Raw genomic sequence first — 26,951 nt, 5'->3', positions numbered from 1 at the left:
TGTTGCTGGGAACGAGCTGTTCTTAAATCGAGGTCACAAAGTGAGATTTGATAACAAAGGCAGGAGGAGATCTGAGATGGGAGACACAGAAACACTGCTCTGAATGCCAAGCTGACCACCGATCACAATGGCAGGTTGCAACTGAACTGGACACCAAATATGTGTGGCCGAGATTGGAAGCTAAATTGAGACTGACCTTCAAAACCATGGCACCAAGGTGATTGCTGAGGTCCTGATTCAATTTCCCCACTCTGGTTCCACTAATCCGCAATGTGAGAAGTAATTTGTTGTACTGTCTCCATTATTAATGGTTATACATTTGCTTCCATGCTGTCTGAGAGAGCACGACTCGGAATTATGGCAGAAAGCATTTATTTTTACTGATCCATATTGTTAATTAGCAATGGACATATTTTTGCTTAACGGGAACAATGTGTGTTCTGGGCTTTGTGGCTGCAAATTTTCGACAAGTGCTATCTTTAAGATGGTTTAATTACAGTTAAAAATGTCGAAAATAGTTTTGGTTCAATGTTTGTTAAACAGCATTTCCCTCTCTGCCTTGCCTCCTTTCTGAGGTTTAATCTAATGGACATTACTAATGAACACCGAGAGATACTGGAGAATGAGTAATGTGTTAACCTTGACAGTGAGTGGCAGCTGGATATTCCTTCGACTTTCTTGGTCCCCAAACCATTAATTAACACAATAATTGGAAATGTCACATCTTCTGACCAGAGGTAGTCTGATTGATGGTCTTCCCGTCACTCCATCAAGGACCACTGTCATTTGAAAATAAATTTGTTTATTATGCTATGTTTCCTTTGCGTCTCCCCCATAAGTGGCACTTGGCAATGTACTGTGATGACTTAATTTAATCAGCTGTCAAACGACATTGTCGGCATTTGCTGACTGCTCTGCTTTGAAATGTTGCTGTCTCAGGGAAACGTGAATGGGTTGCCTGGGCTGCTGCAAATGTAAATGCAGTCCTAGACGGTTGTCAAATGTAAGGCAGTGACCCAGCTGAGATTCTGCACTGACCTCTCGTAGCAGGAAAGCAAAACTCGAGTGGTCAGCAAAGCTCCCTCTGTTTTAGTCTACTTTATTATTGTCAAGTGTACTGAGGTACAGTGAAAAGGTTTTTTTGTGGCGTGTTATCCAGTCAGCCAAAAGACTTTACATGATTACAATCAAGTTGTCCACAGGACAAAAGGGTGTAATGTTTAGTGCAAGGTCAAGTCCAGTGAAGTCTGAATAATGATAGTCCTTTATTATAGACTAAAGAGGGTCTCCAATGAGATAGATAGGTGGACAGGACTGGACTCGAGTTGGTGGTCGGATGGTTCAGTTGCCTGATAACAGCTGGGAAGAAACTGTCCTTGAATCCGTGGTGTGCAGTTTTCACGCTTCTGAACCTCTTGCCTGATGGGAGAGGGTAGAAGAGGGGGTGACTGGGGTGAGACTGGTCCTTGGTTATGCTGGTGGCCTTGCCGAGGCAGCGTGAAGTGTAGATGGAGTCAATGTAAGGGAGATTGGTTAGCATGATGGTCCAGGTTACGTCGTCTACAGAAGTTGGTGAGAGATGTTGGGGATATGCCAAACTTCCTCAGTCTTCTAAGGAAGACAGCCTCTCCCAGATCTGTACAACGTTTGTCGTCTGATCAAAGTGGCTGTGCCTTCCACTTTAAAAAAAAATTGCCAATTAAGCTGGAAAAAGTGCAGAGAAGATTTACACTGATTTGTTCCATAACTCAAGGTCGCAGGGAGAGGTTGAGCAGGCTAGGACTTTACTCTTTGGGAGCAGCACGCTGAGGCTTGATCTTATGCAGGTGTATAAAACAATGAGGAGAATAGATAGGGTAAATACCGAGTCTTTCACCCGGGGGAGGGAACTCAAGAACCAGAGGGCATAGGTTTAAGGTGGAGATGGAAAGATTTAATAGGAACTCGAGGGGCAACTTTTTCACTCAGAGATCGATAGGTACATGGAATAATAGACAATAGGTGCAGGAGGAGGCCCTTCGGCCCTTCGAGCCAGCACCGCCATTCAATGTGATCATGGCTGATCATTCTCAATCAGTACCCCGTTCCTGCCCTCTCCCCATACCCCCTGACTCTGCTATCCTTAAGAGCTCTATCCAGCTCTCTCTTGAATGCATTCAGAGAATTGGCCTCCACTGCCTTCTGAGGCAGAGAATTCCACAGATTCACAACTCTCTGACTGAAAATGTTTTTCCTCATCTCAGTTCTAAATGGCCTACCCCTTATAAGCTGCCAGAGGAGGTAGTTGTTGCAAGTACTATAATACCATTTAAAAGACATTTAGACAGGTACAGGGAGAGGAAATGTTTGGAGGGATATGGGCCAAATGCAGGCAGGTGGGATGAGTAGATCAGGCATGGACGTTGGGCCAAAGGACCTGTTTCTTTTCTGTGTGACTCTGAGTCTAATTAGTAAAATAGGAAATCAATTTGTATTTGGAACCTTGCTTTTTTGGATTAAATTATGGGAATGGAAGGCGACTCTGGACTGTCAAAGCCGCCACAGGCAGACATAAAAGCAGCTTTTGTTCCACGAGCAGGAGCTCTACTCAACAGCCAAAAGTCTGTAGCATCCTTGTGCTCTGATATTTTATTTCATCCTTCACATGTTTAAATTTCCATGCTTTATTTTTAATTGTCCACTGTATGTCGTGTTCTTACTTGCGATCGGAGCACCAAGGCAAATTCCTTGTATGTATACATACTTGGCTGATAAAATTTATTCAATTCAATTCAATTCGGATGATTAAGCAATATCTCTGTTATATTTTACCCCAAAGGAAATCTCGGATTCATCCAGTGTAATCTCTTTCCTTTAGTTTTTTGATTGTCTCTCCAGTCTAGACATCATAAGATCATCAATGATAGGAACAGAATTAGGCCATTCGGCCCATCAAGTCTACTCATTCAACCATGGCTGATCTATCTCTGCCTTCTAACCCCATTCTCCTGCCTTCTACACGTAACCCCTGACACCCATCCTAATCAAGAATCTATCTATCTCTGCCTTAAATACATCCACTGACTTGGCCTCCACAGCCTTCTGTGGCAAAGAATACCACAGATTCACCACATGTGATTGATCAGCTTCTGTGAGAGGTATAAGAAAATAACTGCAGATGCTGGTACAAATCGAAGGTATTTATTCACAAAATGCTGGAGTAATTCAGCAGGTCAGGTAGCATCTCGGGAGAGAAGGAATGGGTGACGTTTCGGGTCGAGACCCTTCTTCAGACTGAAGAAGGGTCTTGACCCGAAACGTCACCCATTCCTTCTCTCCCAAGATGCTGCCTGACCTGCTGAGCTTCTGTGAGAGGGATCATTAATTTGATCATGTTGCCTCGGCAAGGCCAGCAGCATAATCGAGGACCAGTCTCACCATGGCCACTCCCTCTTCTCCCCTCTCCCATCGGGCAAAAGATACAGAAGTGTGAAAATGTACACCTCCAGATTCAGGGACAGTTTCTTCACAGCTGTTACCAGGCAACTGGACCATCCTACCACAACCAGAGAGCAGTCCTGAACATTTGGTGACCCTTGGACTATCTTTGATCGGCCTTTACTGGCTTTACTGGCTTTATCTTGCACTATCGTTATTCCCTTATCATGTATCATGTACACTGTGAATGACTTGATTGATTTTTCTTACCGCTGATTAATTAGCACGCAACAAAAGCTTTTTACTGTGTCTCAGTGCACGTGACAATAAACTAAACATCTGGCCTGTAATCAGGGAAGGAGTGCGGCTCAGATGGGGGGGTCATGAGGGAACGTTTCCTGCTGGCAAATTCCTCAAAAACCGCCAACTTTGACCTCGGTGGTAATGACCGCCTTGGCCGTATTGTTGTCAACATGATATTAACAGTGATCATGGGCTTGGTACAGCTGATGTATGTTTTCTGATAGTGTCTCACACATCACTTACTGCTCTGTTTTCTGACAGTATAACGGATGAGGACATCGACAGCATCTGCTGCTATAACTTTGATACCAACCAAACAGAGACAGATGGTGAGTTGTGTTTGATGCCAAATATCCCGATCAGTGAGGTGCGAGTATTAGCGTCAAACATTGGTAATGGATTCGAAGTGAGGAGGGCGTGCAAGATCTACATGCTTGGGGAGTCCGTTAAAACAGAGGCTGCACAGCGGTTCAGCTTAGTTTAGTTTAGGGATGCAGTTCGGAAACAGGTCCTTCTGCCCACCGTCTGCACTGACCAGCGATACCCGCACATTAACGCTATCCTGCACACACTGGGGACAGTTTTACTTTTATACCGAGCCAATTAACCTACAAACCTGTACGCCTTTGGAGTGTGAGAGGGAACCACAGATCTCAGAGATAACTCATGCAGGTCACGGGGAGAACGTATAAACTCTGTACAGACAGCACCCGTAGTCGGGATCAAACCCGGGTCTCTGGCGTTGTAAGGCAGCAACTCTACCACCGCGCCACCCTTGTAGATAGCTCTGGATAGAATGTCCTACTGCTGGATATGACAGGCAGCTGGAATGATATCTTAGCCTTTGAAGCTTTTACCAGACTGATACCACAGACTAACTTTGCATTTCCTCACATGCAGAAGACTGATATAACGTAGTAACTTAGTATATTCAAGAAAGATAATATAGATGCAGAAATTAATTTTCTTTCGTAGTGAGGCCAGGAGCAGCCTCAAAATCAGTGCCGGGGTGCTGTGATATTGTTTAGTTTCGTTTAATACCAGGAGCACTGAAGTACAGTGAAGCAGAAAGACTAGACATGATTTCAATTGAGCCATCCACAGTGTAAAGATGCAGGATAAAGGGAATAACATTTAGTGCAGTCCAGTAAAGTCCGATTAAAGATAGTTCAAGAGTCTCCTATGAGGTAGATAGTAGCACAGGAACGATCTCTAGCTGTTAGTAGGATGGTTCAGTGAGAAAGCACTTCTTCATTGGAAAGGATTATGGATGGATGTGGAACCCTCTCCCTCAAAAGCTGTTGAAGGGAGGTTAAAACTGGGAGTGATAGAGACACAAGGAACTGTGGGTGCTGGAATCTTCAGCAAAACAGTGTTAGAGGAACTCAATGGGTTGGGCAGCATCTGTGGAGGGAATGGTCAGGTAACATTTCGGGTCGGCACCCTTCTTCAGACTGATTGTAGAGTGGGGGGGGGGAGAATGAAGGAAATGAGAGGTGGGGGTGTGACAAAGCTTGCCGAGTGATAGGTGGATACAGGTGAGGGAGGTTTTGATTGGCAGATGGGTGGAGTAAGTGATAAAGGCTCGAGGTGAAGAGGGTGCCGGAGAAGGGGAGTGAAAAGTAGAGCCAGAGGGAGGGATATCAATTGAAGATGGTGGGGGAAAGAGCAGGAATAAAAGAGTCCAGGCGGCACGATGGCGCAGCAGTAGAGTTGCTGCCTTTTGGTGCCAGAGACCCAGGTTCGATCCTGGGTGCTCCGGTTTCCTCCAACGCGCCAAAGACGTGCAGATTTGTAGGTTAATTTGTTTCTGTAAATTGCAAATTGTCCTTAGTGTATAGGATAGTGCTAATGTGCGAGGATCACTGGTCGGTGTGGACTCAGTGGGCCGAAGGGCCTGTTTCCGCCCTGTATCTCTAAACTAACTAAACTGAACAACTGAATGAAGAACTCGGATGTGTGTACAAAGGAGGGGGAGAGGAGCAGGGTGACTGGAGCAGAATAGTGGGAGAAATGTGTGGACTGAGGTGAGGGTGGGGAAAGTGAGGGTGTGTAGGAGGGGTATTACTTACAAATGGAAAATTCAACTTTCATACGGTTGGCTTTATAGATCTTAATCAGTCAAGAATATGCATTCTTAAAGAATAGAGCAACCATTCTATAACTTAATGTGGAACATGGTCTTGGAGGCTAATTAACATCATCCATTTCCCACACTACAATAATGTCAGACACGAGATCAACTAAGTTGAACTAAGGAGGAACTCAACGGGTCAGGCAGCATCTGTGGAGAGACATAGACAGACGACATTTTGGGTTGGGAGGACTCTTCTTCGGATTGAGTCCACTCAGTCCCAGACCGAAACATCGTCTGTCCGTTCCCTCCACAGACGCTGCTTGACCCGCTGAGTTTCTCCGGCACTATGATTTTTTTTTTCCCCACAATGTCAACTCATTTTTTTACAAAATCAACTAATCTGTCTAATGTTGTGAACCAGATGAATATCAGGAGAGAATCTCGCACGGGCCCCTCTCGGTCTATTCATCTTCATCATCCTATCAATCCGAAGCATTGGATTCATGTGAATTCGAGCATGTCGACTCCATATTCAGAAAATTCTCCTTGGAAAGGTAAGGATAAAAAAAACAATAATGGACTCTTCATGAGTATTCTGAGCATAGCTACACGACATTCTACTTTGGCTAGAAACATCATTGCTTTTTTTATTTTCATTTTACCCATTATTTTTGCCGGTTTAGCAAGAACAGCAAAATTGTTCATACTGTGCAGTTGATGGCAATACTTCCCTATTATTGTTCCATCTTTAATAGAATAATATATTCCAAGCCATATTTTGCTAGTGTGGTGCATCTTGCAGCATGCATCATTAGTTAGAAATGTTTCTACATATCTCGCAGTGGAAAAAACTTTCTTCCACGGTTTGCTGGAATTGTAAGCTGATGAAGGGGCAACGGTGAGGGGGCTGGGTTTCTATTCCTTGGAGCGCAGGAGGATAAGGGGTGATCTTATAGAGATGTATAAAATCATAAGAGGAATAGATCAGGTAGATGCACAGTCTCTTGCCCAGAGTAGGTGAATCGAAGACCAGAGGGCATAGTTTTAAGGTGAAGGGGAAAAGAGTTAATTGGAACCCGAGGGGTAACCTTTTCACACAAGGGGTGCTGGGTGTATGGAACAAGCTGCCAGAGGACATAGTTGAGGCAGGGATTATCCCAATGTTTAAGATACAGTTAGACAGGTACATGGATAGGACAGGTTTGCAGGGATATGGGCCAAACGCAGGCAGGTGGGACTAGTGTAGCTGGGATATGTTGGCTGGTGTGGGCAAGTTGGGCCAAAGGGCCTGTTTCCACGCTCTGTGACTCTATGACTCTATGAGAGGGACAGAGGTAAGACAGAATCTAAAAAAATTAAAATGTTAACATGTTAAAAAATATCCAATCATAATTTATTACCTGAATGACAAAAACATACACAGTTCAATTTGTTCACCTTCCAAACCAGAGAGGTTAATTGGCAGTTGTTCATAATTATCTCTTCAACAAGATCTGGTTCAGTAATTCAGATGTCCCGCGTGACTTGGTTGGAAACTGATTAAATTCACCGGAAATAATTTGGAATTTGTACAATGATGATGATAATATGTGATCGCAAATCAGCAATTTCGAAACCCTCTGACATTTCTCCCAACATTAACTTCCAATGAACTGACTATAAATATGAAGGGGGAGATGTGAACCAAATACCTTTCATCCACTGTCAAGATTGACTCCATCACATCTGAAAACACATGAGAGCTGCCACTGTAATGCAACAAGTCAGGCTGTGGTGACAAGGGTCTTACTTTCACCATCTCAAAACGATTAGGACCAATGCGTTCTTTATGACCGTACGGCGTGGCAGCACCTCTACAAAGTTAAATGTCATTATTTCATTTTCCAACCAAGTGACACAAAAGTTTATCAATCGTATCTACCAGCACTGCTTTGTCTATTTAAAAACGTCATTAAAGGGTTAGTGCATCGTCTGAAATTATTATTAATATAAAGCATTATTTCAGTGAGATAATAAACTTACTAGTTGGTCAGCTGCTGAGGAGCAAGGAAACCATCAGATGAAGTGTTCAATGGGCTGCCAGTTCTTCCCACCCGTTACTGGCCTCGTGAGAAATTTACAGTTCCTGCCATCACAACTATGAAGATCAATAGAAGAGATTGTAGAATAGATCACCCACTGCACAGTGGCACAGCTGGTAGAGATGCTGCCACACAGCGCTGGAGACCCGGGTTCGATCCTGACCTCGGGTGCTGCCTGTGTGGAGTTTGCATGTTCTCCCTGTGGCCACGTGGGGTTGTCTCTGGGGGCTTCAGCTTCCCCCAAGTCCCAATGCTATGCGGGATTGTAGGTTAAATGTCCTCTGTAAATTGCCCTTGTGTAGGGAGTGGGATAAAACAGAACTAGTGTGAACAGGCGATCGATGGTCGGCATGGAGTCAGTGGGCCGAAGGGCCTGTTTTCACGCTGTTTCTTTCAATCGGTCAAACTTCTTAGTTTATATGTGTAGCAAGGAACCACAGATGCTGGTTTATACTGAAGATAGACACAAAGTGTTGGAGTAACTCTGATGGTCAAGCAGCATCTCTGGGGAAAAAGAATGGGTGATGTTTGAAGAAGGGTCTGGACCCAAAATGTCACCCATCCTTTTTCTCCAGAGATCTATCTGCCCGACCCGCTGAGTTACTCCAGCACTTTATGCCTACACTTGGTTTACATGTTCCCAGATGCGAGAATCTGAGAAATATCTGATCTTTGATCTGCGTTTGAACGGCACTGGTAAGTGCCAGCGATGATCATTTTCTTGTTTTTAATGTATCTTTGCAGACCTTTCCGTCCATCTGTGACCTCTGCCTCCCAGATCAGTAACCCTGTGAAGCAAATGCTGCACGCAACCCTGGACGGCAACAACCTGGTGGCTGAACTCTCCTATGTTGGCGGAAACGAGAGGGGACTTTTCATCCAGTCAGTACAGCCAGCCTCTGCCGCTGAGAAGGCAGGGCTGAGAGAAGGACACCAGATGATTCTGGTAGGAATTATTATGCTGAGCAACTGGAAACGGGGGAAACCTTTAACCCGAATCAGTTGTAATACAATCCAATTGTATTCTCATGACTGAAGATAAGTCAGAGAGTAGTTAATCTGTGGAACTCGTTGCCACAGGCGGCTGTGGAGGCCAAGTCAGTGGATATTTTTTAAGGCAGAGATAGACAAGTTCTTGATTAGAACGGGTGTCAAGGGTTATGGGGAGAATGCAGGAAAATGGGATGAGGAGGCAGAGAATGACGGAGTAGACTCGATGGGCCGAATGCCCTAATTCTACTCCTACAACTTGTGAACTTGTGAAGATAGACGCAAAATGTTGGAGTAACTCAGCGGGACAGGCAGCAACTATGGACAATAGACAATAGGTGCAGGAGGAGGCCATTCGGCCCTTCGAGCCAGCACCACCATTCACCGTGATCATCCACAATCAATACCCCATTCCTGCCTTCTCCCCATATCCGTTGACTCCGCTATCATTAAGAGCTCCATCTAACTCTCTCTTGAAAGCATCCAGGGAATTGACCTCCACTGCTTTCTGAGGCAGAGCGTTCCACAGCTTCACAACTCTCTGAGTGAAAAAGTTTTCCTCGTCTCCGTTCTAAATGGCCTACCCCTTATTTTTAAACTGTGGGCCCTGGTTCGGGACTCCCCCAACTTCGGGAACATGTTTCCTGCCTCTAGCGTGTCCAATCCCTTAATAATCTTAATTGTTTCACTAAGATCCCCTCTCATCCTTCTAAATTCCAGAGTCTACAAGCCCAGTCGCTCCAGTGAAGGAATGGGTGACATTTCGGGTCGAGACCCTTCAGCGGAGTTAAAATTTGGGGCTAGGGCCAGTGTACGCTTGGAACAGGGATTGTTCACCATGTTGAAAGATCTCAACTCGAAATGTCACCCATTCCTTCCCTCCAGAGATGCTGCCTGTCCTGCTGAGTTACTCCAGCATTTTGTGTCTATCTTCAATTTAAACCAACATCTGCAGTTCCTTCCTACTTATTCTGGTGGCTGATATGGAGAAAAGAAGGAACTGATTGAATTAAATGCTAATTCACACCTTTATCTCCATTTAGAACAAGGATTGCTTTAGAAATGGGAAATATGAGTGCATTTTGAAAACTATACAGATGACTAGATTTAGCAGACTCCTCTGGAGCAATATGGAAATGCTTTGTCCAATGCACTTGCACCGGAGCTGACAGGTGTATTACGACGTGAAATTGATTCCACATAGTCCATTAATAGATACAAGTTGGTTTTACAAGCATGTGTAAATAGCCAAACACACTGTTTATATTTTACGAGCCAACTAACAAAGCTGAGATTTGCATAATGAAGGCCGGAGCTCGTTCATTGAGAAAGCATTTCAGACATTGAAACGAGCTGGAATCATTCTTTATCCAAAACGAATCCAAACTCGGCCCATGTTCGGGAACTTTGAGGTCTCAGCTTGGCTCAGTGCTTTGCACATTTTTCATACAAGTCCGAGTATCGATGAGGTAATTGGATAGCTAATCTGGACCAAAGTTTCAGCGAGGTACTGAAGGCGTTCTACAACACAAGACGTGCGGCCTTTTGAGGTTAATCTACTTGCCTGCTGATATACTTCTACAGAACAACAGAAATGTATGGTCACTATTCATCCCCCAACACACACTGTCTCTTTGCTCCATTTATCTTGCTGTTTACAAGCTTCACAATTGCATTCACCCACCTCAGAATAGTGACCATGTTTCTAAAAATAATTCAAAGTGGGAAATATGGTTCCCCCATGTTTCTGAAGCAATTAGTTACAGGTGAAGTGCACTCGGATATACTGATGACACGAGGTGCCAAGTAAGTTGAAAGATGACAACATTATTTTAGTCCTGCAATACTTCCACTGGGATGCTGCTGCCATTAACGTACCAACAATTCCTGCCTCATCCACACTCCTCACTAATCCTTTCAACAAAATCTTTCCTGGTTTTGCGAGAATATTAAGTTCACGGCCTTATGCAACAAATGCTTTGACAGCTGGGCGGCACGGTGGTGCAGCAGTAGAGTTGCTGCCTTACAGTGAATGCAGCACCGGAGACTCAGGTTCGATCCTGACTACGGGTGCTGTCTGTACGGATTTTGTACGTTCTCCCTGTGACCTGCGTGGGTTTTCTCCGAGATCTTCGGTTTCCTCCCACACTCCAAAGACGTACAGGTATGTAGGTTAATTGGCTGGGTAAATGTAAAAATTGTCCCTAGTGGGTGTAGGATAGTGTTAATGTATGGGGATCACTGGGCGGCACGGACTTGGAGGGCCGAAAAGGCCTGTTTCCGGCTGTATATATATGATATGGTATGTTGGTTAATTGGCTGGGCGAATGTAAAAATTGTCCCTCGTGTGTGTAGGATAGTGTTAGTGTGCGGGGATCGCTGGGCGAATGTAAAAATTGTCCCTCGTGTGTGTAGGATAGTGTTAGTGTGCGGGGATCGCTGGGCGGCGCGGACTCGGTGGGCCGAAGGGCCTGTTTCCGCACTGTATCTCTAAATCTAAAAAAAATCAGCTGTCAAAGCTTAAAAGACTTTCACATTCACAAACATTGAAAAAATATTTTTAAAGTAGTGAAAGGCCTGGATAGAGTGGATGTGGAGACGATGTTTCCACTGCTGGGAGAGTCTAGGACCAGAGGGCACAGCCTCAGAATAAAAGGACGTACCTTTAGAAACGAGATGAGGAGGAATTTCTTCAGTCAGAGGGTGGTGAATCTGTGGAAATTCATTGCCACAGACGGCTGTGGAGGCCAAGTCAATGAGTATTTTTAAGGCAGAGATTGACAGATTCTTGATTGGGACGGGTGTTGGGGGGAAAAAGCAGGAGAATGGGGTTGAGTGGGAAAGATATATCACCCATGATTGAATGGCAGAGTGGATTTGATGGGCCAAATGGCCTAATTCGGCTCCTGGGACTTATGAATTTATGAAAATTAAAATCTATCATACTACAATATTAAAAATGTAAATTGAAAGATAAAACTATAAACTGTAAATAATTAAAAACATTTAAATAGATGAATTAATTTCCAAATGTAAAATGCTTCAAGTTTACCCTTCTCCCTCAGAGCAGTGCCCAAATGGAGTCACAGACCATGCAACCAGTCTGTACACATGGTGCTGGAGGAACTCAGCAGGACAGGCAGCACCTGAGAAGGGAGATTGACAAGCCACATTTCAGATTGGGACGCTTCAGTCTGACGAAGGGACCCGACCCAAAACGTTACCTGTCCATTCACTCCGCAGGTGCTGCCTGACCTGCTGAGTTCCTCCAGTACTTTGTGTTTTGCTCAAGATTCCAGGATCTGCAGTTCCCTGTGCCTCCGAGCATCTGGTGCAACCTGGCCTACATTAAATTGGCAAAATCTGAGCACACAAGGATCTGCAGATGCTGGTTCACAGAAAAAGACATAGAAACATAGAAAATAGGTGCAGGAGGCCATTTGGCCCTTTGAGCCAGCACCGCCATTCACTGTGATCATGGCTGATCGTCCACAATCAATAACCCGTGCATGCCTTCTCCCCATTTCCCTTGATTCCACTATCCCCTCTAGCTCTATCTAACTCTCAAATCCATCCTGTGATTTGGCTTCCACTGCCCTCTGTGGCAGAGAATTCCACAAATTCACAATTCTCTGGGTGAAAAAGTTCCTTCTCACCTCAGTTTTAAATGGCCTCCCCTTTATTCTAAGACTGTGGCCCCTGGTTCTGGACTCCCCCAACATTGGTAACATTTTTCCTGCATCTAGCTTGTCCAGTCCTTTTATAATTTTATAAGATCCCCTCTCATCCTTCTAAACACCAGTGAATACAAACCTAGTCTTTTCAATCTTTCCTCATATGACAGTCCTGCCATCCCAGGGATCAATCCCGTGAACCTACGCTGCACTGCCTCAATTACAAGGATGTCCTTCCTCAAATTAGGAGACCAAAATGTAGTGCTGGAGTAACTCAGCGGGTCAGGCAGCATTTCTGGCGAACATGAATGTGTGACGTTTCATGTTGGGACCCTTCTTCAGAACTTTTTTTTTTTTTTAGATTTAGAGATACAGCGCGGAAACAGGCCCTTCGGCCCACCAAGTCCGCGCCACCCATCGATCCCCGCACTTTAACACTATCCTACACACACTAGGGACAATTTTTACATTTACCCAGTCAATTAACCTACAAACCTGTACGTCTTTGGAGTGTGGGAGGAAACCGAAGATCTCGGAGAAAACCCATGCAGGTCACGGGGAGAACGTACAAACTCCGTACAGATGGCGCCCGAGTCAGGATCGAACCTGAGTCTCCGGCATTGCATTCGCTGTAAGGCAGTAACTCTACCGCTGCGCCACCGTGCAGAAGGTTACGGACCCGAATCGTCACTTATCCATGTTTTCTAGAGATGTGGCCTGACCCACTGAGTTACTCAGGCACTTTGTGTCAAAATCTGCACCGTTACTGAACTCAGTGAGAATTCCAGAGTCAGGGGGTACTGATGCTGAGGCTCTCTCAGGGAAGATGGGGCTTCTGACTTCATATGACACAGATCTCAGAAGTGGTTTGGCTTGTTCACTTGGTTCCCCCATGAATAAGCCATCAGCACCATTGTTCTGAGCGTCTGAAAGTAAAGACATTTCCCCCAAAATTCCACTTGGAATTGGGAATCATTGCCTTTTAGCTAAGGCCCCTGATTATTGGTCCTTGCTCTCTCTCTGCATTAATCGATAACTGCATCCTTCCTTCTCACTTTCCCCCTTCTAAGATTGAGTTTGAGGCTCAGTTGTTGTAGAGTTTAGGATTTGATGCGTTGTGTTCATCTGTACACTTATAATTCTGTGCATTCCAATTAGATTTCTGATGTTTTTTCCTTTGGAGTGCACATTTATATTTCAGAAAGAATGTTAATAGTATAAATATTTTATCTCAAGCTCACTTCAAAATTATTAATTAGGTGGGAATTAACTTTTAGCAAAGGTACCTGTTTTGCTCGGGAAATGGCAACGAGGCCTTAATTAATCTTGAATGGCAGGTTTCAAGATAGTGCAGGTGAAACTTTTCGGTTTTCTTAACAAGGCTGAGAGTCTTATCTATGGAATTAAAACTAAGTTTGCAGCCAATCTATCTGTACAACTCGCTAGTCTGGGGGGAAAGCCCCCTTGAGAAATTAAAGCAACTGTACCTTATTATTTATTGCCATAGCAACAATAGATCAGGCTGCCTGTAGATTTTCTTAAACATAAGGATGGAAGCTGACTGTGTCAGTTCCACCAAAACATCTTTCCCCAGGGATTGGGCTTTGTGGAGACTGAGAAGAATGATTGTCCACAGGCCACTGCAAGTTTAATGCTCAGAAGCTTAGGAGGAAAAATATTAGATGAGTGCATTAAATAGTCACAGTCATTCAACACAGAAACATTCAGCCCAACTCATAAGGTCATAAGGGATAGTAGAATTGGGCCATTCTACTCCACCATTCAATCATGGCTGATCTATCTCTCCCTCCTAACTGGCTGATCTATCTCTCCCTCCTAACCCCATTCTCCCGCCTCCTCCCCATAACCTCTGACACCCGTACTAATCAAGAATACTAACTTGCCCATGCTGACCATCATCCCCACATCTAAGCTAGTCCCATTTGCCCACGTTTAGCCCCATCATTCTAAACCTTTCCCATCCATGTACCTGTCCAAATGTATTTTAAATACTGTTATAGTACCTGCTTCAATTGCCTCCTCTAGCAGCTCATTCCATATACCCACCAGTCTCTGTGTGGGAAAAGCTGCCCCTCAGGCTCCTAATAAATCTTGTTCCTCTCACCTATGTCCTCTAGTTCTTGATTTCCCGACTCCAGGTAAAAGTCTGTGCATTCACCCTTAACTATTTTATGATAATGATTTTGATTTTATACACCTCCATAAGATCACCCCTCAGACTACTGCACTCCAAGGGATAAAGTCCAAGCCTGCCCAACCTCTCCCCCTGGCCCAGGCCCAACATCCGTATAAATGCTCTGTGACTTAAGTGTAAATAAAGGCCCTCTTGTTACCATTGTTGCAGCTTTCACTTGTAGGCCATTTGTTATAGAGGGGGTACAGCAGTTAAATTGTGGATTAGGACTCCAATTGCCCAGACTAACCATCTAGATTGATTGATTGATAGATACAGCATGGAAACTGGTCCATCGGCCCACCAAGTCCACGTCAAAAGCTTTTGTTTGCGTGATATCTTATCCAATCCAATCCGGTAATGCTACACATAAATACAATCAAATTCAAGTGCAACTAGTAGAGCAAAGAGGAAGATGCAGAGTGCAGAATATAGTTCTCAGCACCGTAGCGCACCAGGTCCAGAGACAAAGTCCAATGTCCGTAATGGGGTAGAGGTGAATCGGACAGTACCCTAGCTTATGGAAGGGCCATTCAGTAGCCTGATAACAGAGGGGAAGAAGCTGTTCCTGAGTCTGGTGGTGCGCGCTTTCAAGCTTCTGTACCTTTAGCCGAGCGGGAGCGGGGGGAAGAAGGAATGACCAGGATGGGCCAAGTCTTTGATTATGTTGACTATATAAATAGACTTTAATGAAATATTTATGTAGGCTATATAAATGAATTATAATGAGGTATAATAGACAAATAATTATAGTCCTCGTCTGGCTTAAGTGTGACCGAAATTTTTGACTTTTTGGATACAATTATTTTCTAAAATCATAATTAGTTTGTTTCATTTACTCTGTCTTGCCACAGTAATAAACTGAGGAACATGCTCCAGAATGTTTAGTTATGAAAACAGCTTGTGTAAATTTGCATGCATTACAGTGCAGAGGATTAAGAGGTTATCTGGTAGAGGTGCTTAAAACATTAAAATGACTCAATGAGGTATCCATGGAGATATAATTGCAAAAGCAGAATGAAGCGGTTATTGAGTGGGAAGCCAGTGGGTTTTGTTTGTGGAACTTTGCGTGTAAATTCAGGAGCTGCTGAGTTGGTCACAGTGGTCTGGCCTTGGTTTGGAGAGAGACCTGGGGAAGTTTGTGGATCGGTGACTAGTGAATAACTTGCTGAGTATTTCCAACATTTTGATTTAGAAACATAGAAAATAAGTGCCATTCGGCCCTTCGAGCCAGCACCGCCATTTAATATGATCATGGCTGATCATCCAAAACTGTACCGCGTTCCTGCTTTCTCCCCCATATGCCTTGATTCCGTTAGCCCTAAGAGCTGTATCTAACTCTCTCTTGAAAACATCCAGTGAATTGGCTTCCACTGCCTTCTGTAGCAGAGATTCCACAGATTCCGAACTCTCTGGCTGAAAACGTTTTTCCTCATCTCAGTCCTAAATGGCCTATCCCTTATTCTTAAACTGTGACCTCTGGTTCTGGACTCTCCCAACATCGGCTCTAGAACTGCTCTAGATTGGAAAGCCTCTAGTGGCCTTTAGAGGCTCTAGAACGAAGGTCAATTGCAGCAGACCAGGGTTGGGTTATAGCAGGGACTGGACGTGCAGTATATGAGGGAAAGGGTGATGATAGCAAGGAACACGCGGGAGACTTGAGGAAGTGGAAGGTAAGTGGAAGACTGGAATTTAGAAGGATGAGAGGGAATCTTATCGAAACGTATAAGATTATTAAGGGGTTGGACACGTTAGAGGCAGGAAACATGTTCCCAATGTTGGGGGAGTCCAGAACAAGGGGCCACAGTTTAAGAATAAGGGGTAGGCCATTTAGAACGGAGATGAGGAAAAACTTTTTCAGTCAGAGAGTTGTGAATCTGTGGAATTTTCTGCCTCAGAAGGCAGTGGAGGCCAATTCTCTGAATGCATTCAAGAGAGAGCTGGATAGAGCTCTTAAGGATAGCGGAGTCAGGGGGTATGGGGAGAAGGCAGGAACGGGGTACTGATTGAGAATGATCAGCCATGATCACATTGAATGGCGGTGCTGGCTCGAAGGGCCGAATGGCCTCCTCCTGCACCTATTGTCTATTGTCTATAAGACCTACCTAAGCTGTGGTCACAAATGTGGGCTGGGACCTGCCCGGGAAGGTTCTCTTCGAGTTGCAATGATGCAGACTTTACAAAGTGTTGATGTACAGAACCCGCTGGTGTAACAGAACGTTACTGAAATATGGCCGGCACAGTGGCACAGCTGGTAGCGCTGCTGCCTCACAATGCCAGAGACCCAGGTTCGATCCTGACATCTGGTGTTGTCTATGTGGAGTTTGGACATTCTTCGTCTGGGTGCTCCAGTTTCCTCCCACATCCCAAGAACATGCGGGTTTGTAGGTTAATTGGTCCTCTGTAAATTGCCGCCAGTGTGTAGAGTGGCAGAAAAAATGGGATAACATGGAACTAGTGTGAATGGGTGATCGATGGTCGGTGTGGACTTGGTGAGCCGAAGGGCCTGTTTGCATGCTGTACCTCTGCACTACACTGACCCAAACTGTAAAGGGAGAGAATTGTAGGATTAGGGAGAGAATGCACAAGTCTAAAGAAGGAAACGAATAAGGAGCCAGTCACATGCAGGCTGTGCTGAGAAAGCAGAATTTAGAAATAAGGAACTGCAGATGCTGGTTGATACATAAAAGGCACAAAGTGCTGGAGTAACTCAGCAGGTCAGGCAGCATCTCCGGAGAACATGGAAAGGCGACGTTTGACGTTTTGAAGAATATAGGGTTGGGATAAATAATGCAGTGACTTTCTGAAACTCTCCATGTTTGACAGACTTTTAAAATGGAATTCCCAACTTTTGTGTAATTCGGTTGAAATCCTTAATTTTCTATAGTGTTTCATATTTTATTTAAGAAATTGTATCATTTAGCAGACGTGAACGTGGAATTGTGCAATCTGACATCCAGGCAACTGTGAGATCTGGAAGAATGTTTTGTGTGTGGCTTAATTTGCGATCTTTCTCTTTAAAGCTGGAAGGATGCATCAGGGGAGAAGCTCAAACGGTTCCTTTGGAAACCGCGACCAAAGAAGAAGCCCATTGGACCTTGCAACGTTGCTCTGGACCAGTGACGTTGCACTTTAGAGCGAACCTTGACGGTAAGCCAATAGCAAAGAGAGGAATAGATGCACAGAGTCTCTTGCCCAGAGGATTCGTGCCCTGATGGATCGTAGAGAGAGTTAGATTTAGCTCTTAGGACTAACGGAATCAAGAGATATGGGGAGAAAGCAGGAACAGGGTACTGATTCTGGATGATCAGCCATGATCATATTGAATGGCGGTGCTGGCTCGAAGGGCCAAATGGCCTCCTCCACCTATTTTTCTGTGTTTCTAGTAGGTGAATCAAGGACCAGAGGGACATAGGTTTAAGGTGAAGGGGAAAAGATTTAATAGGAATCTGAGGGGTAACCTTTTCACATAAAGGGTGGTGGGTGTATGTAACAAGCTGTCAGAGGAGGTAGTTGAGGCTGGGACTATCCCAATGTTTAAGATACAGTTAGACAGGTGCATGGATAGGACAGGTTTAGAGGGATTTGGGCCAAACGTGGGCAGGAGGGACATATTGGCTGGTGTGGACAAGTTGGGCCTAAGGGCTTGTTTCCACACTGTATGACTATGATTCTGACAGCAGGTGGTTGCAAGACTGTCGGTGTTGGGGGGGAGTTAGCAAATCTAAGGACCAAAAATGGAGAGAAGGTGCAGCCTCTTTAAAATATGTTCCACAAAAGATTCCTTCCTAAGTAAAGTGTAATTTCCTTCAGGAGGCAGTCAGGCAGAAGACCTTCGCAAGAATATTCTTGGGTTGCAAACACAAAGTGCTGGAGGAACTCAACGGGCCAGGCAGCATCTGTGGAGGGAATAGACAAGCAACGTTTCAGATCAGGAACCTCCTCCAAACAGTTTGGAGTGGGAGGAGAAAGCTGGACAAGAGAGTTGGGGACGGGACCAAGTTAGCAAGTGACTGATGGGTTGGTACATGGTGGAGTAAAAATCAAACTCGTTTCTCTTAAATGCCAGAGGTTGAGGGGAGGCCTGTTAGAAGTAAATATAATTATGAGAGGCATAGACAGGGTGGACAGTCAGAACCTTTTACCCAGGGTGGAAATGCCAAGGACTAGAGGGCATAGTTTTAAGGTGAGAAGGGCAAAGTTTAAAAGAGATGTGTGGGGCAAGTTATTTTACACAGAGGGGTGGGTGCCTGGAACGTGCTGCCAGGGGTGGTGGTGGAGGCAGGTATGATAGTGGCGTTTCAGTGGCTTTAAGATGGGCGTGTGGCGATGCAGTGAATGGAGGGATATGGATCACGTGCAGGAAAAGGGGGTGAACTTGGCACCATGTTGGGCACGGACATCGTGGGCCGAAGGGCCCGTTCCTGGGGTGCTGTACCGTGCTATGTTCTATGTCTGGAACAGTCATGCCTAGGAAGGAACTGCAGATGCTGGTTTAAACTGAAGATAGACACAAGAAACTGGAGTAACTCAGCAAGACAGGCAGCATCTCTGGAGAGGAGGAATGGGTGACGTTTCGGGTTGGGTCGGTGAGTCTGAAGAACGGTCTCAACCCGAAACGTCACCCATTCCTTCTCTCCAGTCACGTACACATGTCTGTATGAGGAAGAAGCACCCAGAGGGGGGATGCCCAGTGACCCCCTGCGTGTCAGGCATATACTCGCAGTCTGTTGCTACTCCATTCATAGTCAATTTGATGCAGTTACAAAGGACTTGTTGTGCATGCCTTTCGTCGAGCACAAGTTCTTTATTGGCATGCTTCAAACCTAAGCAAAAGAAATAATATGATTCTAAAATGCTACTGAAAGTTGAGGCTGTTTACTCAAGCATGGATACAATTTTAAATCTAACCTGCAAGCCACAATAGATGGAGTTTTAGTTATAGGCTGGGTGTGAAGCTGCCTATTAAAGTCTGTGTATTGAATTTGATAATGTACACTGAAGCATGAAAATCTTTTTCAGAGGTGAATTGTGGTCATGCTTTGTGTAGAGAAAACAGGCACTCTACAAATCAGGAGCGGCTGCAGAGACTGGTGCGGCACGGTGGTGCAGCGGGTAGAGCTGCTGCCTCACAGCGTCAGTGACCCAGGTTCGATCCTGACCTCGGGTGCTATTTGTGCGGAGTTTGCACGTTCTCTCTGTGACCACGTGGGTTTCCTCCAGGTGCTCCCGTTTCCTCCCACATCCCAAAGAAGCTTGTCAGGCTTGTAGGTTAATCGGCCCCTGTAAAATTGCCTTTAATGTGCAGAGAATGTGGGATGACCTAGAACTAGTGTGAACGGGTAATCGATGGACTCGATGGGCCGAAGGGCCTGTTTACATGCTGCATCTCGAAACTAAACTGAGTCCATAGCACTCATGAGAGAGTTAAATTATATGATCTCCAATTACAGGTTAGTGTCGCAAGAGGATATTCTTCAAATACAGCATTATTTGTGCTTCCTCGTCACCAGACTCAAAATGGACCATTTTAAATTTTAGATTCAGAACAATAACCATTTGGAAATCTTCAGCAGGAGTCCCTTGCTCTGAAGTGGTGAGCTGTTTCCTGAATTTAATTTACTACCGAATTGATTTGCAATAAAGCTGGGATGGGTGAACAGCACAACACACTGGCCCATCACCCTTGCAATTTATCACCTGAAGATGTTAATCATTTTTTGCCCATTCTCTAAGGGAGGGAGGCCAAATGCCTGGCCAAGTGGAACAGATATCGAACGGACTCGAGGATTCTTTTGCATGCATTCTAATGTCTGCACGAGGAAGCTCAAATGCTGCAATCTTGAGCAGGACACACAGTGTCTCGATTAGTACGAGTGTCGGGGGTTATGGGGAGTAGGTAAGAGAATGGGGTTGAGAGGGAAAGATAAATCAGCCATGATTGAATTGCGGAGTAGACTTCAGCTGAATGGCCCAATTCTGTTCCTATAACATAAACCTGTGAACTTAGGAACTCAATGGGTCAGGCAGCATCTGTGGAGTGAATGGACAGATGGCATTTCAGGTGGGGACCATTCTTCAGACTGGCCAGGTGTATTGGCTAGTGGTTTATTTGTGATGGACACCCATCAGTAGGACACATCTGCTGCCCTTTTGGTAGAGTCAACCCACGATTAATTGATACAAACGTACAGTTTGGAAACAGGCCGTTGGGCCTACCGAGTCCACACTGACCATCGATCACCTGTTCACACTAGTTCTACATAATTCCACTTTCGTGTCCACTCCCACACACTGGGGGAAATTTAAGAGGCAAACTCATTTACAAAACTGCACAGCTTTTGGGATGTGGGAGGAAACCGGAGCACCCAGCATGGTGGCACAGCGGTAGAGTTGCTGCCTCACAGTGCCAGAGACCCGGGTTCAATTTTGACTACAAGTGTTGTCTGTACGGAGTTTGCACATTCTACCCGTGACCGCCATGGCTTTTCCCCGGGAGCTGCGGTTTCCTCCCACACTCCACAGATGTGCGGGTTTGTAGGTTAATTGGCTTCTGTAAATTGTAACATGTCCCCGCTGTGTTTATTCTCAAGCCTACAAGAAACTGCAAAAGGATCTGGAAGATGGCTGCATCATGTCGGGGGATTCGTTTTACGTTCGAGCCAATCTGAGTATCGCCGGGCAGACGGACAGCTGCTCCATGTGCGTGAAGTGTGACGAGATCATTCACGTCTTGGACACCATGTTCCAGGGCAGATGTGAATGGCTGTGCGCTCGAGTCGACCTGTGCACCGACAAGGATCTGGAAAAAGGCACCATTCCGAGTTACTGCAGGTAATTGGGCTCGGGATTTAATGCATTGGGTTTCCAATTGCATTTTGACTATCGTGCTCCTCCAGATATTCTTGACCAAATAATTGTTTGTAACTGTGGAGCCCGAGGACATGGTGGCCAAAGTGGGGGTAAACTCGAGAAGAATCCAGGGAATGGGAATGGTCAAACTACCAAATACCCTCTCTTGCAAGATGGTGAATCATTCAGTGCTGATTCATTTGGCTACACTTTGGATAGATTGTTTAAGACGATTACACCTTCTGAGTAAATACATGTTAAAACCAACTTGCTTCTTACTTGAACCAATGACTTAGACAGAAGGCTCCACAGTTCTCCACCAAAGAGTCTTAAAGGAATGCAATGTCACTTGTTCAAATGTTTATGCAGCTACCCAAATGGTACGTGAAGAAGTAAGTCATCTTTGGTCTTTATGTGTGAATCTAACTCCGACAATGTTCATACCTTGTTGAAAACCCAATCAAGTATAAATAGAGACAAAGATGCTGGAAACTTGGGAAAAACTCAAGTGCTAGAGTAACTCAGCAGGTCAGGCAGCATCTGTGGAGGGAATGGAACTGGGCAGGGAAGGGAATGGAAGTGCAAATGGAAATGGGTGTTGTTTAATGGCATGGTACTGTTTGGTTCCAGGGATGCCTGCTAATGGTGCTAGCAGCTGGGAGATGCTTTGCAAATTATATTCGTGAGCCTGTAGAGAAGAACGGTTGAATATTTCATTCCTAGTCTGCCAGACTAGGGGATTCCAATTTTGAACCACAGCAAAGGCAAGAACATAAAGGTCATAAGTGATGGGAGCAGAATTAGGCCATTTGGCCCATCAAGTCTGCGCTGCCATTCAATCATGGCTGATCTATCTCTCCCTCCTAACACCATTCTCCTGCCTTCTCCCCATAACCTCCGATACCTGTACTAATCAAGAATCTATAAAACTCTGCCTTAAAAATATCTATTGACGGCCTCCACAGCCTTCTGTGGCAAAGATTCACCACCCTCTGGCTAAAGAAATTCCTCCTCATCTCCTTCCAGAAAGGAACTTATTTTCATTCTGAGGTTATTAACCTCTAGTTCTAGACTCCCCCACCAGTGGAAACATCCTCTCCTCACCCACTCTATTCGGCCCTTTCACTATCTAATAAAAAATATTCTCAATGTTCGTGAATGTGAAAGTCTTTTAAGCTTTGACAGCTGATGGTGGGAAGGCGTGGGTTACCAGGCTGTCAAAGCATTTGTTGCACAAGGCCGTGAACTTTGAATTCTCAGCAACCAGGAAAGATTGTAGAAAGGATTAGTGAGGAGTGTAGATAAGGCAGGAATTGTTGGGACCTGGAGCAACGGGGAAGATACAGAGTGCAGCATTGTAGCGCATCAGTTCCATAGACACAGTACAATGTCCACAATGGGGTAGAGGTGAATCGGACAGTACTCTAGCTTATGGAAGGACTGTTCAGAAGCCTGACAACAGAGGGGAAGAAGCTGTTCCTGGGTCTGGTAGTGCGAGCGTTGAAGTTTCTGTACCTTAATACTGCGCGAGCTCTTTGCAAAAGCTTCCTGTTATTTTTTTATTCCACCACTCATTGTCTCTTTTCCTACGGCATTTTCAGAAGCATTCTATTTGAAACTTAATATTGGACACAGGATTGGGGACTGCAAAGAAAGAATATTTATCCATTAAGCAAATGGAACCTACACTCAAATGAAGTTATCTTTTGAAGAAGCTGAATATATTTATTATCTGGCATTAAAAAAGGAATGCAGTGCCACCCAGAGGATAGATAACAGAGGGGCAGCAGTTCAGGTCTGAGAGAATTTATTGCAGTTTCAAATATATCCTAAGCAATCCCATCTATCTTACGTATTCTTGGAGTACAACCACAGTAGTCTGTGCTCACTGCAAATGGCTCGGATCACAGCGTATGAAAGATTATTTAGCCTTAAAGCTTTTATTAATCAATACACTAGTTAATAGGATTTCTGACAAGAAGGTGCGATTAACTTTGAGGATGCAGACTGTGGGTACTTGGACCCATGGACTGTGTTGTACGGAGAGGCAGAGACAATGTTTCTACCTTTCCTTACCATCGTCTGCTTTGATCTTTAGTCAGAGAGTGGTGAATCTGTGGAATCCTTTGCCACAGAAGGCTGTGGAGGCCAAGTCAGTGGATATATTTAAGGCAGGGATATATGGATTCTTGATTAGTACAAGTGTCAAAGGTTATGGGGGAAAGGCAGGAGAATGGGGTCGGGAGGGAGAGATAGATCGGCCATGATTGAATGGCGGAGTAGACTTGATGGGCCGAATGGCCTAACTCTACTCCTTATGACCTGTCGTTTTCACACCTTACCCTTCCATATCTCGAGACTCCCTCTCCCCTGACTCTCAGTCTGAAGAAGGGTCTTGATCTGAAACATCACCCATTCCTTCTCTCCAGCATTTTGTGTCTATCTTCAGTGTATAAGCAGCTTCTGCATTTCCTTCCTAGACAGTCAGGACCTCTTTCTCAGGATGGAAATGTTAAAGTCGAGAGGGAATAGCTTTAATCCATTTGGATCAGTCAGTCTTGGCTGAATGGTAAAATGTTCACTGCTAAGTTGGTAGGCTGTGGGTTTAGGGTTTGTCGACCTTTGGTACATGGACAATCTTTGTTTGGCATGTTGTCCAAACAGATCAGATATACCATTCATAGATACAATCAGTTCAAATTCAAGTACAATAAAAGGGAAGATACAGAGCACAGAATGTATAAAAAAATAACTGCAGATGCTGGTACAAATCGAAGGTATTTATTCACAAAATGCTGGAGTAACTCAGCAGGTCAGGCAGCATCTCAGGAGAGACGGAATGGGCAACGTTTCGGGTCAAGACCCTTCTTCAGACTGAATGTCTGAGCACAGAATGTAGTTCTCAGCATTGTAGAACATCACTTATGAAGAGTAAACGGACACAAAGGGCCCGAGTAACTCAGCAGGTTAGGCAGCATCTCTGGAGAACGTGGATAGATGGTGATTCGGGTCGGGATGCTACTTTGCACTTTGTGTCCTTTTGTGTAAACCAGCATCTGCAGTTCTTTGCTTCTACAAGTTACGTACAGTATATCTGATTTGTTTGGATGGCATGCAAAACAAACCTCGGTACACGTGACAACAATAAACCTAAATCTGAATGTTGTCCTGTTGGCGGAACAGTGCGTTGGATTAGACCAAAGTCCCACCTGATCTATGCCGACCGCCCTGAACGATCCCATGGCAGCAGAGACGTTCAGAACAATACCTGATCAATATGTATCCCTCAACCAACATCACTAAAACACTTTAATGAGTCATTATTGTGTCGTTATTTGTGGGAAGTAAGAGTGTCCCATGTTGGTAGCCACGTTTCCTGTAACACGCCATTTACTAAATTTCAAAGATATTTCAAAAGCAAAATATTGCAGATGCTGGAAACCTGAAATAAAAGCAGGGAGGGCTATAAATGCACAGTGGTCCAGAAGGCAGTCGCTGAGGAAGAAGCAGGATTGATGGTCTTTTATCAGAATGATTTAATTCAGTTCCAAAGGCAGGCCATTGACTTGAACTATCGACTCATGCTCTCCTCCCAAATGCTGCCCAACTTGGCATCATGTTCAGCATGGACGTGGTGGGCCGAAGGGCCTGCTTCTGTGCTGTGTTCTGGTTTTTTAATGTAACTTCTGCATTTTTCCAGCATTTTCTGCTTTTACTTCAAAGGGACTTAATTGGCTGTAGAGTGCTTCGGGTTGCCTTGAAAGGGAACTGAGAGGCACTTTATAAAAGCAAGTCTTTCATCTTTTTTAAAATTTGGAAGTTGAAAGAATCTTTAATGAGGTATTAAACCGACAACCTTGTAAGTTGGGAAGGTCCTACTAGTTATAAGTTGTTACTTCCATTTGGATCCGAGTCGGCCTTGGCTGAATGGTAACGTTTTCACTTCTAAGTTGGAAGGTTGTGGGTGTCTGTCTCATCCCGGAGTGTTGAGAACGGAATCCACACTGATCGTCACAGTTGGGTAAGCTGTTCGTTTGGAGATGCTCTCTGAATGGAAGGTTAGACCAAGGTGATGTCTGTTACCAAAGATCCTTTGTCCCTGCCAGAGAAAGAGCAATCTCTGATGTGCAGGTTCTGGATTATTTATCAATGAACTCTCCGGAAGCAAGTTATCTGCTTGTTATCGGGATGTTGTGCGTGGAACTAATTGCTTTAGTTTAGTTTAGAGATACAGTGCGGAAACAGGCCCTTCGGCCCACCGAGTCCACGTCGACCAACGATCCCTGCACGTTAACATTATCCTACATACACAGGGGACAATTTGCATTTATACCAAGCCAATTAAACTATAAACCTGCACATCTTTGGAGTGTGGGAGGACACCAAAGATCTCGGAGAAACTTATGCAGGTCACAGGGAGAACGTACAAACGCCTTACGGACAGCACCCACAGTCAGGATCGAACCCGGGTCTCAGGCACTGAAAGGCAACAACTCTACCACTGCGCCACCATGCTTGTACAATCAGTTGCAACATTCCTCAGGTTACACTACATTTAAGGACAAAGAAATACATTTAGAAATATGTTGAGATATTTAGAAATATATTAAGAAATACTTTTTGGCCTGGAAGTATCTCGGATGTTCAGTAATCATGATGCTATTTAACAGTGTGTTCATTATTGTTATCTTTGTGCTTATTGGGAGAGGGCAACTTTGGAAATATTATAAATAGACGCAAAGTGCTGTAGTAACTCAGCAGGTCTGGCAGCATCTCTGGAGAACATGGATGAATGATGTTTCGGGTCGGGAGCCTTCTTCAGACTGGTCGTAGTGGGGAGAATTGGTATTTTGATAGATCAGAGATGCACAAATTAACAATACATTTGGAGACACAAGAAACTGCAGATGCTGGAAGATGCAGAGACCCCGGTTTTATCCTGACCTCGGGTGCTGTCTGTGTGGAGTTTGTAGGTTCTCCCTGTGACCACGGGCGTGGGTTTCCTCCGGGTGCTCCGCTTTCCTCCCACATCCCAAAGACGTGCATGTTTGTAGGTTAATTGGCCTCTGTAAAATTACCCCGAGTGTTTGGGGAGCGGATAAGAAAGTGGGATAACATAGAACTAGTATGACCGGATGATCAATGGTTGGCGTGGACTCTGGGCCGAATGGCCTGTTTCCATTCTGTATATCTCTAAACATTCACAGGCCTTTCTATCAGCAAAGAGGGTTCAATATCTGCCATTCAGTGGGAAACAGACCCCGAAGTTCCCATCTGCAACTGGTATCTGGACAAGGATTAATATTATGTTCCAGTTGCTAATGTTAGCAACACAACTGGCCGCTGGCAAGATGAAGAAATCT

The 26,951-nt window shown here is 44.8% G+C and overlaps 1 protein-coding gene across 1 annotated transcript in view; it reads left to right on the top strand.

The window, feature by feature from the left end:
* card11 (caspase recruitment domain family, member 11) overlaps nucleotides 1-26,951 on the top strand; it is a 219,206-nt gene that overhangs the window by 163,086 nt on the left and 29,169 nt on the right. Inside the window, exons 14-18 of the mRNA XM_078418409.1 lie at nucleotides 3,982-4,049; nucleotides 6,219-6,351; nucleotides 8,623-8,824; nucleotides 17,760-17,886; nucleotides 21,330-21,570. Of these exons, the coding sequence (XP_078274535.1) occupies nucleotides 3,982-4,049; nucleotides 6,219-6,351; nucleotides 8,623-8,824; nucleotides 17,760-17,886; nucleotides 21,330-21,570 (771 nt within the window). The remainder of the gene's footprint in view (nucleotides 1-3,981; nucleotides 4,050-6,218; nucleotides 6,352-8,622; nucleotides 8,825-17,759; nucleotides 17,887-21,329; nucleotides 21,571-26,951) is intronic.

This window comes from Rhinoraja longicauda, chromosome 21, assembly GCF_053455715.1.
Source record: "Rhinoraja longicauda isolate Sanriku21f chromosome 21, sRhiLon1.1, whole genome shotgun sequence".
NCBI lineage: Eukaryota > Metazoa > Chordata > Chondrichthyes > Rajiformes > Arhynchobatidae > Rhinoraja > Rhinoraja longicauda.
Note: the sequence above shows the minus strand (reverse complement) of the source record. Positions and strands in the feature narration are given on the sequence as shown.